This window comes from Gopherus flavomarginatus, chromosome 1, assembly GCF_025201925.1.
Source record: "Gopherus flavomarginatus isolate rGopFla2 chromosome 1, rGopFla2.mat.asm, whole genome shotgun sequence".
NCBI classification, from domain to species: domain Eukaryota; kingdom Metazoa; phylum Chordata; order Testudines; family Testudinidae; genus Gopherus; species Gopherus flavomarginatus.
Genome location: NC_066617.1, coordinates 88,157,877 through 88,172,052, shown reverse-complemented (window position 1 = coordinate 88,172,052; position 14,176 = coordinate 88,157,877). Strand labels below are relative to the sequence as shown.

The 14,176-nt window shown below is 41.4% G+C and overlaps 1 protein-coding gene across 2 annotated transcripts in view; it reads left to right on the top strand.

Moving 5' to 3' along the window:
* The window catches only part of FGD6 (FYVE, RhoGEF and PH domain containing 6), a 104,484-nt gene that overhangs the window by 13,004 nt on the left and 77,304 nt on the right, over positions 1–14,176 (top strand). For both annotated transcript variants that reach the window (XM_050934296.1, XM_050934286.1), the window contains exon 2: positions 714–3,177. In XM_050934296.1, coding sequence (XP_050790253.1) covers positions 714–3,177 — 2,464 coding nt within the window. The remainder of the gene's footprint in view (positions 1–713; positions 3,178–14,176) is intronic.

Sequence of the window (14,176 nt, the reverse complement as noted above, 5' to 3'; positions counted from 1 at the left end):
AAATAACATGCCTTGGGATGGAAAATTCAGTAAGACATTGTATATCCTCATTGTGCTTCCTATCTTGGAATGCGCTTCACTGCTAGAGAATCAGATGTCATCCAAACTTCATTCTTCAGAACCCAATTCCTATCACTGGTTGTAGTGGCAGATTCCCATTAGTAGATGTTTCTGCAAAAATAGAGAGGGAAAGAACATAGTTAAGTTAAATAGCTGCATATTGAAAGTGAAGGGAGGTTATTGATTTATTACTGATGATTGTAATAATAGAATTAATTAATATTACAATAAAATTTTTAGTCTGCTTTAATTTTCGCTATTTTATGCTTTAAATACTTTTTTATGATGCTTCACATAAACTGCAAAGCTAGGCTTGTAGACTTCAGTTCTCATCACCCTTCAGTGTTTTGGCAAGCAAAACATCCTTTTTAAGTACTTTGAATATTTTTAGATAAACATTTCTAACAGGCTTTAGGTTTTGAAAAACTCTTGTTTTAGAAAACCTAAGTTTTCCCCCTTAAACTACATGAGTGTTTCTACTAAAAGGAAGAAATGCTAGTATGAAAAAAGTAAGGTGGTGGTAAAGTGAAATAGTGTAAATAATTGAATAGTTTAAATGTTATAAAAAGTTGAATCTTTTAAAAGTACTGTAATGCAAGATAAGTTGTTTTGTAGGTTCATAATGATTACAATTTTTGTTTTTTCCTTTCTAGAAATAAAGAAGCCACCAGTGGCCCCAAAACCAAAATTTGTGGTAGGACACAAGGCATCACCTCCCCCTGTTGCACCTAAGCCAGATGTTGTGTTTGCTGGTGTTATACAAACAACAAAGAAAACTAAACCAGCAATAGCACCAAAACCAAAGGTTCTCAAGAGTTCATCTGTTCCTGAAGTTAGACCTCCATCATCTTTAAGAAAAAACACCAAAAGCCTAGAAGAACACAAAGGAAATTCTTCTGAAACTCTAGACCACCTGAATTATAAAAATGGAGACTCTGCAGAAAGCACTGAGGATACTGCTTACATTATACCAATGTGTTCTTGCAATTTTGAATGCATCCATAAGCTTGGAAATGGGGAGAGCACATGTAAAACTCAAATAATTTTTGAACACTTTGAGAACTTAGAGAATATCAAGATAGGTGAACAAATTGCACCATCTACAAAAGGTAGGACAACACAGGACAGTCATAGTGAAAAAGTGGCAAATAGAAATCGGGTAGTATTAAAGGCCAGCCTTCTGGAAGGGACCCTCAAAGATGTTCTGACACAAAGTATATTCCCTAGTAGCAGCCCTTTGAGGGACAAGTGTCCAGATGAACTTGAAAGGGATGATAGTAGTAGTTCTAACAGTGAAGTTAAAATAGAGTTTACAGATCTTGTGCAGTTTTCTGGGTCTGAGGAAGCTACAGGCAAGCCACAAAATAACCACAATAAGAGAGATGCTGATGAAATTCACATGTCTGAAACCTGTTCCAGTCTAACTGAAAGCAACCACAATTGCTATTGCTCATTGAACCAAGAAACCCTAGAAAATGGCAATGTAAATAGTGATATTACATTTCCAGGTGGAATCTGTATGAAAGGAGACGATAAAACTCCACCTTCTTCTGGAGTGTGTTCAACATCCAGCTCAAAAATGCTTCCAGTTCCAAAACCGAGAAAGCCACGTGCTGCATGTCTAGTCCGTCAAGATGGTATAGATATTTCTGGTGAAGGAACAAGAGAACCGATTAATTCAAAGAGTGATTCTGCTGGATTTTCTGAGCACATCTTTAAAAAAACGGCAAAAATTAATGTTCTTGGTCAGAGTGTTTCATATAATGATCATCCAGAAAAAGTGCATCAGACTAATACATTTGAGATTCCTCAAAATCTTGCTGAGAAAATACACTGGGTGAAGGGATCTGATACCGAAGAATTAGCTTCACACAATATCTTGCCTCAGCTTCTGCAAGAAGCTTCTCTCATGACAGAAAATGTTAAACGTTCCTTGGATGAAGACCTTAATTTAACAAGTCCTGCAGATGAAATGACAGATGACGCAAGTATATTAGCTGCTGTGGACAAAAGGACTAATTTTATACGAAGCAGTGCTCTGTCCATGAGTTTGCCTAAACAGCTCAAATTGACTTGCAATCAGCACTTGCCTGCCTCCAGTAGCCTTGATGTTTCTGTGCACAAACCAGAAGATAAAGAAATTCATGTAAAAGATGAAAATTCACCAAGGACTGTTCCTAAAAAACCTCAAAGACACAGCTTGCCTGCTGCTGGACTGCTGAAAAAAGCTGCATCAGAGGAGCTTGTTGAAAAAAGTTCTTATGTTTCCAGTGAAGATAAAAAATCAGAAAATGTTCTGGAAAGAACTTATTTAAGGCATATGTTGGCCAAAGAACAAGGTATGTCACCTTACTTTGACATGCCAAAACGTTCTTCAGAGAAACCTGTCTGGAAATTACCTCATCCTATCCTGCCATTTTCAGGCAATCCAGAATCATTAAAAACTGCCACCATTGCCACAAACTCTGACCTTTCAACTGCTGTGATCAAGCCTAGAGCTAAATCTCTGTCTTCCGTGGATATGGACAGAACGGACAAACCTCCCAAAGACAGTCAGAAGAAAAAAAATTTAAAGAAATTTCTCAACATTAAATTATCTGTTTGCATAATGAAAAGTGACTTCCAGAAATTTTTTTCCAAGGGCAGCCAGTCCATGGATAGTGCCATAGCTAGTCTTCCCACTGGGCAAGGGAATGGTATTGGTAACAACTGGAATGTAACATCCCTAGCAAGCGAAAGGAAAACTAAATCTGCCAAGGCACGTTCTGCAGAAATAGGTAGCCCAGCATCAGAAAAGAAAAGACAGAGACATAGGAGTCAGCATGATATACCAAACAGTCAAAGATTAGAGTCTTTAGATGAACAAATATTCTCAGGGAAGCAGTTGTCACAAACACACTTGAATTCTCTTACAAGCGATTATCCACCAGAATATGAGAATGTGCGCCACTATGAAGAAATTCCAGAGTATGAAAACTTGCCTTTTATTCAGTCTTCTGATAAAAATCCATGTTTTGAATGGCAGAATTCCAGCAGTGTGATGGAAGACCATGATACAAATGTATATGAGGTGGAAGACCCATATGACGCTACAAGCAGCCATTCAAGACATGGCAGGTAATGTAAGAGGGAAGTGTGTGTAAAATAGATCCAGCTCTATGTGCTGGATACAGACAAATTTTCATTGTTGTTTGAATGGTGAATTTAGGAAATATGCTTGTTTTTATTATGTGTTGACAAAACAATGTAAACTGGCTATCAGGAAGTTTAGACTTGAAATTAGACGAAGGTTTCTAGCCATCAGAGGAGTGAAGTTCTGGAACAACCTTCCAGGGGGAATATTGGGGGCAAAAGACATATCTGGCTTCAAGACTAAGCTTGAGAAGTTTATGGAGGGGGAGATATAATGGGATAGCCTAATTTTGGCAATTAATTTGTCTTTCACTACTAGCGGTAAATACGCCCAGTGGCTTGTGATGGGATGTTAGATGGGGTGGGATCTGAGTTATTACAGAGAATTCTTTCCTGGGTGTGTGTCTGTCTGAGTCTTGCCCACATGCTCAGGGTTTAGCTGATCGCCATATTTGGGGTCGGGAAGGAATTTTCCACCAGGGCAGATTGGCAGAAGCCCTGGAGGGGGTTTGCCTTCCTCTGCAGCATGGGGCTCGGGTCACTTGCTGGAAGATTCTCTGCACCTTGAAGTCTTTAAACCATGCTTTGAGGACTTCAGTGGGTCAGACACAGGCTTGATACAGGAGTGGGTGGGTGAGATTCTGTGGCCTACATTATGCAGGAGGTCAGACTAGATGATCATAATGGTCCTTTCTGACCTTAAAGTCTATGATTCTAATACCCCTATGTATTTTCACCCATATATGTTAATTTAGTAACAATTTGTGACCCAGAAGGATTTTTTCTTGGTGAAATAACTCTTGGATCTACTTGTAGAATTTAGTATCAAGGAAAAGGTGAATTTTTATCATTCCCAGTATCTAATCAGACTTAAAGATAGATAAGTCAACTACTTTTCTTTGGAATTTAGAGTATTCTTAAACTGGAATTGATGGTAATAGCTAACTGTTGCTTGTATTCAATCTGGAAAAGCTCCTGTAAATAAAGACTGAGTCGCAGAATGAACTTGCTTAAATGCTCTTAGCTAAGCAGTCCAATGGAAAGCTCTCTTTGTGATGGACAGTGCTTAAATGTATGCTTTAGTGACTTCATTAATAAAAGGTTCACTTTTGTAGAGTTTTAGGGTTTGGTAAATCCATGCTCAGATTTTGAATGGAATATGTAGCTATTCGTAGCTTAGTGCCCAGCAAGATACTTTTTGCAATTCCTTGCACTATAGTTTTGTAATGTGACCCTGGTGGAAGGGGGTGCTTATTGAGATGAACTGCAAGGCTGATGTATAGACCAAACTTCGTAAAGACAATCACAGCTGCTCTTATTTTACATGTAGAGTACAAAGGCTTTGCTTTATTTTGTGTGTCTCACCAGTGAGAGAACTTAGTGTTTTGCAATGAGATGCTTGCTGTAAAGGGGGAGAAAATATTTAAAATGGCATCCTTATAACATTTTTAGGTTGTATAAACTTGTACATTGAATTCCTTTTCATCTACATCAAATTACTTTCCTTTGTAGGACTGTGGGAGCCATTATTGAGGGAAGTAGTCTAGTTAAGCTTCATAGTGTTGAATGTGATATCTTACGCATTTACCCTCACGTATTTGTCTTATGAACTGAGTACAGTATTATTTTTGTTGTTTACTGAAGTACAGTGCTTGCTTCTGCCTTCGTATAGCTTCTTTTTAGATGTTAGATTAGAACCAGAGTTATGTGGTGTTGTATTTCATCATCACTTAGTCTTTCTGTGGTATTCATGAATACTTGAAGACTTTGAAAAGGGGAGCAGAGTAACACTTCCAAGCAGGCTGATGCCATGGATTACATAAACCTAGTATGTTGCATGTGCACTTGCCCCTTTCTATTAGACCACTTTCCCTAAAATTTCCATAGCCTGGCCTTTGAGATTTGTTAGTAGCAATCCTTTTTTATAATTTAAAACTGCAGTGCAAAAGAAATTGTACTTTGAAACACAGCCTGTAAGTTGAAAGAACTGTACCTCAAACATTACTACTAAAGCACAAATACAACCTAACCACAGGAACACAAGGCTTGATGTACCAGAATAGATCACGGGTCCATTTATTCCTATGTGCTGTCAACAGTATCCAGTTTCAGATACTCTAGAAGAAAGCCTAAAATCTTCATAACAGTGGTGCCCAAGCTTCTCTGGTTGCACCCCCTGTTACTAGTAATGGAATCTGTTCGCACTCCTTCCTCCTCCCCCACCCCATTACTGCACAGTTGGCTCAGCAAAGTAGCTTGCGCTGAACTGGGGATGGGGGAGGAGCTGGGGCTAGAGGTGGATCTGGCCTGGGGGTGGAGAGGGAATGAGGACAAAGCTGGGCTGAGGGTGGAGTAGGGGGAAAAGTGGACCTGTGACTGGAGCTGGGCTGGTGGCAATGTGGAGCTGGAGCTGGGCTGAGGCTGGAGTTGGACTGAGTGGCGGTCCTTCCTTGCCCCCCCCCCCGTGGGAGTTAGCCCGTGCCCCCCTCCCAAATGTTCCTCTGTGCCCTCCTAGTGGGGGCGTGACCCACAGTTTGGGGACTACTGCTTTATAATGTACCCAATGGTACTATATCATGCGAGAAATTTTTTCCTGATCTCATTATGCCCAAATCATAAGAATTAATAGCTCTTGCAATTTTATCCTAATTTGAGATGATCAATTACATTGAGGCACATTCTGCTCATTTGGTAACCTTCTTGGAGGAAATTAAAGATCCAGTAGCACTCTTAGAAGATAAGTGCTGCAGTTAGGCTATTTAAGAGGAAAGCCGCTTTCTTAGTAAAATATTCTGGCGTGGGATTTTCAAAGGGGTTAGCCTATCGTCACTCCCATTGAAGTTTTATCAATGGCTTGAATGGGAGTGGAGCTAGGTTCATTACACCCTTAGTGTCCCAAAAGTGTGTGAGAACCACTGAATTCATATTGTCTGCTGTGTTTTACCTACATAGTTAACACATTACTGTTGTCAAACTCGTTCACGTCTCTGAAATGTTCTGTGGGATACCTTGAGAAAGGAAAGTAATGACTAGAACTAATAAATGAAGCTAACTTGACTTTGGATGTTCTGCCATGGGAACAATACCGAAAATCTAGTTTCAAGGGCAAGAGTCTTTTTAATATAGATTATTAGTTTTCATACTAATAAATCAGGACAAAACATTTTAAATAGGGTAAAGAAGATGAATGCATTAGCTTTTTGTTTTGTTGGGTTTTAGGGCATTTCATTTTTAATTAAAATATAATGAGAGAAGAATGGTGACTGGGAAGGGGAGGGACAGAAAGTGCATTTCTAAATGCATGCCAAGTTTTAAATTACCGTAATTAGCAGGAGACAGCATAAGCAAGGAATGAAGTAACTGCCTATTTTCTAAGAAGTGAGTGTTCAGGTTTGAAGCATTACTAAAAGCTAGTGCTTTTTATGTGTCTCCAAAGTACCACTGCAACATTTCTTTTAACGCTGCTATAGGAGTTGTGTAACTGCAGCTCAGTTACTTCAAAGTAATAGCATTTATTTGTACTTCTCTTAGTGAAAGAAAAATATTTGATTTTTGTCATTCTCCTTTTTATAGTAACAGACTTTTACCAAAAAGAGGGCAAAAACTTCACTGGAAGCAAGTTAAAATTGAGTGGAAATTTGCCAACATTCTAAACAAACTAAAGATGCAAAGGAAAATTACATATGACTTAAAGCATATGTGATATGACAAAAGGCAAATAGACTTAAACTTTCCTGCATCTTTGGGGGCCCCCTTTTTAAAAATTATTTATTTATTTGCAGTTGCAAAGCTGCTATTTTGTGCTTCAGACTCAGTTATTCTGCTCCTCCAGCTTTTCCTGGATTAATATACTATGTTTCCTGAATATGTTGGCAATGTTTCCTCTGAGCTTTTGCAGTGATACATGATTGCTAATTGATTTTGATTGAATGTAGAGCTGCCTGTAGTTGTTAGCATAATTTCTGATTTTATTGCTCCTTGAAACACATTGCCTAGTAGGAAGATTTCTCTTTGAGAGAAACTTTCAGCGCTCTATCTGAGTACAATTACATACTTTCCTTTTTATTTTTTCCAGTGACCTGATTTAGAATTATTGTTTGGAAAACCTTAAAGTATGCTGAAGTATAAATAAATGAAAATAAAGTTAATGAACAGGTCTGACTAGGAATTTTAAAACTCTGTGTTATTGATGGAATCCTGAGGTTAGATTCCTTCTCGTGGAAACTTTACCAAAACATTGTATGCTAGCTATTGCCTACTTGAGGTTTGAAATCTGTCTTTGTGGTTAAACTCCATCTTTGGTATGTTCTTGTATTTGCTGTGGGCTTGATTCTGCAACCATTATTTGTGCTGAGTGGCCCATTTGGACTACTCACATGAACAATAGGGACTACATAACATGAGTGAGGGTTGCAGGATTAGGCCCAGAGATAAATGTTAATTTGATGGTCAGCTCTCTTGAATAGGCCATCATCACATGTGGAAAAAGCGGGCTTCCCTGAAAAGATGGCTGTGTAGGATAATGTCTCATAAACAGATTTGCAGTGTCTGTGCTAAACTCTTATCAGGAGGTTTTAAATGTGGCTGTTTTGAACAGCTTTCCAATATTTTTAAGAAGTTTCAGTTTCAGAGATTTCTTGTTTGCTGGGCTCTGAAAAGATGCTCTTGCTTCTCCTATTTTAAAACCAAAGAAAATGCTGTGCAGTAGAACCTCAAAGATACAAACAGGAGAGTTATGGACTTACCGGTCAACTGGACACCACCTGGAGCCAGAAGTAATCAGGCAGCTGCACAGACAAATAAATAAATACATTAAAAAAAAACCTCCTCCCCCTCCCCAGCAAATACTGTGCTGCCTTGGGGCTTTGGGGAGGGCTCAGGACTCCAGATGGGGGTGTGGGCTCAGGGCTTCTGCCCCTCGGCAGCACCAGGGCTCAGCTGGAGGTGGGAGCACTATAGCTTGGGGTTTCAGCCTTGTGGCTCCACTCTCGGTTTTAGCCTTACAGAGGGCATCTATGTTCCTCAAAGGGGCCATCCGTGGCCCAACCCAGTGCACGTGTGCTGCCTTGGGAGCCACCGCTTCAGGGCCAGGCAACAGGCTGTCACTTCTCTCCCCTGCCAGTGGTAACTGGACTTTATGTCTGGTCAATATATCTGACCGGACACTGCCAAGTTCCTTTTTTTGATTGGACTCGCCGGTCGAAAATCAGACACTTGGCAACTCTAGGGGGGCGCTGGGGCTCAAGTCTTTGCTCCTAGCTTCAGCCCTGGGGTGTGTGTGTGTGTGTGTGTGTGTGTGTCAGGTCTTGGGGCTTTAGCTATGAGAGGAGCTCCGGTTTCAGCCCCAGCATGTTCCACCTGTAGCTAAAGCTCTGAGCCCTGGCATCCCCCTTCCCCCCCATCCCCTCCTGGATGAAGCCAGGAACAGAGCTGTGTGGAGCCCCAAGCCCCAGCACCCCTGATGGGGGCTGAAGTCGAGGACGGAGCTGCGGGGCTAAAGCCCCAAGCCCCAGCACTCCCCTGCAGTCTAAAACCCTGAGCTCCGGTGCTCCCACAAGTCAGAAGCAAAAACTCCTGCCCCACCTCACCTTACCCGGATCTCTATTCCCCACACACCCTGCGGCTGTAGCCCCAAACCCTCCCTTCCCCCATGTCTGAAGTCCTGTAACCTCTTGTTCAGCGTTATGGAACATTTCAGTGTTATGGACAACCTCCATTCCTGAGGTGTCCATAACTGAGGTTCTACTGTATAACATAACCGAGGGCCAGATGTGTGGATTTCACCTGCGCCTGTTTTTAAAACACTTATAATAGCTACTATAGTGCATAGGTATTCCCTCCGCCATTTGGATTGCTCCTGTTCTAAGTAATGCTAACTGTGGTGCCATACAACAATGTCCCTTTCTACCCATAGCCTGCTTTTGTAGACAGCGAGAGTTTAGCAACTGTGCCATTCTAGTTGGTCTTCCCAGAGCTACAAGGATACTCTTATCAGGCCTCCCATGACATTTTGTCATCCCAAAGCATTGGCTCTGACCTGTCAGGCTGGATGCATGCCTGCCCAAGAGCAGCCTTCCATTGCTCCACTTGGCTCCCAACCTTTACCTCCTGCAATTAAGCTCACACTTAAGAGCAGCTGGGTAGGACTTTACTGTCTTCAGTATAAAGCAAAACAGAACTTTAATAAAATTAAACTTTTTAGCTTTTTTTTAACCCCCAGGAGATTCTCTTGAAAACCCCAAACTAACAGACTCATTGACAAGTTAGTAGGCACACATACCCAACCCTGTCACGGTTTGCACATATTTTCACCTGCTACCTCAGCAGCATCTACTGCATTCCACATGTTGGGAAAGAAAGAGCAGTGTACACAACAAGGTGGTTGTAACATGCTGCATTGCAAAACTAATTATCTTTCAGAAAAATCTGATGTTCTGTCACTGTATCACATGGAGTAATCTAGTGTATTATGATATTCTTGCTTGCCTACTGCATACTCTTACTGTATTTGATTCATCTCTTCTTTAGGAAGCTGGACAGAGCTGGGAAAGTAGGCAGAATCTCAGATCTCTGCAGTATAACCAGAACCACTCTGAATTTTTTTATTCTTTATACAATAATCAAAATATATTTTGAAAGGCTGTCATGCTAATTATTATCAATTTTTTTAGTTGTAGTCCATGAAGGCCCCAGTGCTTTACAGATACAGATAGACACCACCCTTCCCTCAGAGGGTTTACAGCACACTATTTAGCAATCTGCCTGCCCCTAGATCAATTATTCTCTTCCTTCTCTGTATTGGAATCCCATACCCATATTAGCATTCTGGGAAGGGCAGCGTGGTTGTGGCCTCCAGGTTAAGAATCTCAGTTGCAGATTTAAGTTTAGCCTTTCTAGTAATTAATCCTTAAATCCGGATCAGATTTGAACACTGTAAACTTCTTTAAACCAAGAGGCTTGTTTAAAAAAATTTTTGACCCACCTTAAAATGAATAATCTGCTGTTGGAAAATTCTGTGAATTCTAATGGGCAGATAATTTTAAAAGGTCTGATTGTTGGTGACTACTACAAAATCATTGCAGCATCTGTTAACTTAAAATTCTTCCCACAATGAGAAACAAGGAAGTAAATGAAAAGGCATCCCATTTAGCCCTGTTTAGTATTTTCTCTATTTAAGTATAAGACAGCCTCTTGGACCCCCTGTTTGACCTTCATAATAGAATTTCAAATCCTGGAAATTTGATCTCTTGAAGGGTAACATATGCAGTCTCTCCCTCTTTTGTTTTAAACCCTATCCCCTTGCTTTTCACTTTTTCTTCATTCGAGCATTCTTTCTACATACACACACACATCTTGCCATGTTAAGGGAATGACCAAGTAGGGTTCCTTATTGTGAAAGTATGTTTTCTTTCTCCACCATGACTCTTCCTGTTTCAGACCCACCAACAGTGGTGTACTAAGGGCTTGTCTACATCAGAAAGTTGCAGCGCTGGTGAGGGAGTTACAGCGCTGCAACTTTGAAGGTGTACACATCTGCAGGGCACCACCAGCGCTGCAACTCCCTGTTTGCAGCGCTGGCCGTACTCCCGTTTTGTCTCGGGTGTAGAGGATCCAGCGCTGGTGATCCAGCGCTGGTAATCCAATGTAGACACTTACCAGCGCTTTTCTTGACCTCCGTGGAAGGAGGAAGCCTCTGGTAATCAAGCTGGTCTCCTTTCCCGGTTTGCTCTCTCGTTTCCGGAGCCCCGAGCAAGCAGGTCTCCTTCCCTGCGGTTTGCTGGGTGGCTCCGGGAACGAGAGAGCAAACCGCGGCGAAGCGGGTCTCCTTTCCCGGTTTGCTCTCTCGTTCCCGGAGCCCAGAGCAAGCAGGTCTCCTTCCCTGCGGTTTGCTGGGTGGCTCCGGGAACGAGAGAGCAAACCGCGGCGAAGCGGGTCTCCTTTCCCGGTTTGCTCTCTCGTTTCCGGAGCCCCGAGCAAGCAGGTCTCCTTCCCTGCGGTTTGCTGGGTGGCTCCGGGAACGAGAGAGCAAACCGCGGCGAAGCGGGTCTCCTTTCCCGGTTTGCTCTCTCGTTCCCAGAGCCCAGAGCAAGCAGGTCTCCTTCCCTGCGGTTTGCTGGGTGGCTCCGGGAACGAGAGAGCAAACCGCGGCGAAGCGGGTCTCCTTTCCCGGTTTGCTCTCTCGTTCCCAGAGCCCAGAGCAAGCAGGTCTCCTTCCCTGCGGTTTGCTGGGTGGCTCCGGGAACGAGAGAGCAAACCGCGGCGAAGCGGGTCTCCTTTCCCGGTTTGCTCTCTCGTTCCCGGAGCCCAGAGCAAGCAGATCTCCTTCCCTGCGGTTTGCTGGGTGGCTCCGGGAACGAGAGAGCAAACCGCGGCGAAGCGGGTCTCCTTTCCCGGTTTGCTCTCGCGTTCCCGGAACCCCCCTTGAAGCCGCCCAACAGCGCTGCAGTGTGGCCACATCTAACACCACTTGCAGCGCTGGTTGCTGTAAGTGTGGCCACTCTGCAGCGCTGGCCCTATACAGCTGTACTAATACAGCTGTAACAACCAGCGCTGCAAAACTTTAGATGTAGACATGGCCTTAGTAAATCACGTCTTCCAACTTAATGCAGAAGAGTACCATAACATAAATATGGAGCAGAAAGTTGGATATGAAATGAGAATTGATGAAAGACTCATTTATGTGGCTTAACAACAGCCATTTCCTGAAGGTTATTTTCAGCATTGGCACAGGAAATGTATTACTAAAACTCTTTGATACTATGTTTCTTAAGGTGAAATTTTTACCATAAGAAGACATAATCTAATTGTTTGTATTATGAATGCGAAATAAAAACACATTTGAGTTGGATTTTGACATAAAAATACGTTTTTGAAGTGTTAGGAAAGAGGCCAAAATTTTGACTTAAAATTAAATTTTATTCATATTTTAATTAATTAAATTTTAGTCTCACTGCATGCAAAAATTGCCAGTTCTTCCAGTTGTACTTGATTATGCACATCTAACTACAGTATTACAATATTGTACATATTTGTACTTTAAAATAAACATAACAAATACAAAGCAGCAAGGCACACATTTGCCTTATCTGTTTGAATTCTGATATTCATTTTTTACGAACCCCTGATTTGTTTATGAAAGATTTAGCTTTTTCCTTAAAGTGGAGGCTAACCTCAGTGTGTGTGAAAATCACTTTTATTGCTAAAATGCAAAATGGAATAAAAGCTTCCAAAATCTTTATGGGGCAATGAAAGGAATTTTACCCAAACTAATACCTTGATAGCAATCCAGTCTGCTCCATGTGGGCAGACCACTCCAAGTGTGTAGAGCCCCTCTGCCTTCTGTGGCTTCCTCGTGTGAACCCTTATGCTGATCAGAATGGGATCAGAGCCTAAAACTGTCAAAAGCTTAGAAAAAGCATCTATATTTTTTCCCTTTCAATGTGTCTCTGTCTGTAAAAAGCAGGAGAGAGGAGAGCATGAGTAAGTCCAACATTATAAGAAATAACTGAGTTGTTTTTACTGGTCCGTGTGTTTGATTTGAGCCAAAGTGTGTCTCATCAAGTATCTTTGTGTGCCACTCAGGAAGCTGTGTCAGCTGATAGTTGTACAAACATCACTACTTTTAAGAGTTAAGTCACTCCATGTTTGTCTTTGATTTAATTAACTATTCTTTTCAGTACTATTGTTTAGCTATTTCTTTTGTTGGCTATTGTCCAAAATGTAAAAGTTCAGAGAGAGCCCCAGATTTAGTTGCTTCCAAACTGTATGGTTCAGTTCAGCCCCAGATTTAGTTACTTTCCAAGATTTTGTGATTCATTCTTGTGTTAATTCTTATTTCAGAGGATGAGGAGTTAAGCACCAGGCCTTCATGATACCACTAATGCAGTAAAGTAGCTTTTATGTTTTAAATATATATTGTTAGGAGCTTGTGTTCTCATTTTGTATGGTTCGCTTCCCCATCTGAAGATGTGCTTGAGATTTCAGCACAGACTGTTACAACCTTCTAAAATTCTACTGACAGTGAGTAACTTGTTTGTTTTTTGTTTTGTATCCAGCTGGCAAGTAAAATACGTTTTTACCTTGGTGTCAGAAATTGTAAAGGACAGGCAAATATATTTTTTGAATTGGGCTTGTAAATTTTCAGGACAGTTCAGATAAGCTGGTATGTTTAAACTGCAACTAGGAGCCTGCCTCCTTGTCTGGGTAGACAAGACTCATGTTAGCTCTGCTCAAGCTAGTGCATTAAAAGTTAGTGGTGTGGCTTGAGTCTGTCTGTCTGGGGTGTGAAGCACACTGCTAGCTGCAGTGTAGACATACCCTTAGGTAGTAAAATCATGATTGTAAGTTAGCTGTGTGTTTTAGAGGTCTTATTTTTTGCTCTTGTGTTTGTAGTTCTCTTTTTTTTTTTTTTCTCCTCTAAGATCTTTTTTAGGGGTGTGACATAAGAAATGTTGATGTGCAATGAGTTTCTATCTGTGCAAAACTAGAGTGAATCTTCATACACATATTATTAGCAAGGAAGGCAAAAATACCAGTATCTCAATACTTCTCACAGGGACCTCTCTGCATTTAACACTAAATGGGGTCCCTGTTGGCCACAGTCACCTATGGTAGCAGCAAAGACCCTGCTTGCTTCAAGAGGAGAGGTAGTGGGCTCCCTAGCAGATAGCTTCATGTGGATGGCTCCAAAGTGATGGTGGTATTTATTATTATTATTATTTATTTATTAATTCTAATAGGGGATGGCCACACTGCAAGGGTCCCTCCAGGAGAAGTGTGCCTGGAGATGGCTTTTAACTGGCCCTAGTGAGAGAAAGATCTGGGTATGGAGGTCTGTGTGCAGGTCTCGAGGCAATGTTATAGGTCACTTTCTATTTTGTCATTTCATATTGAATTTTCTGGTAATCATGCTTGATGTTGCTTCAGCCATATCATGTCAGATATGCACATTATAACATGCATAATGTATTTTGGCATGCTTCAT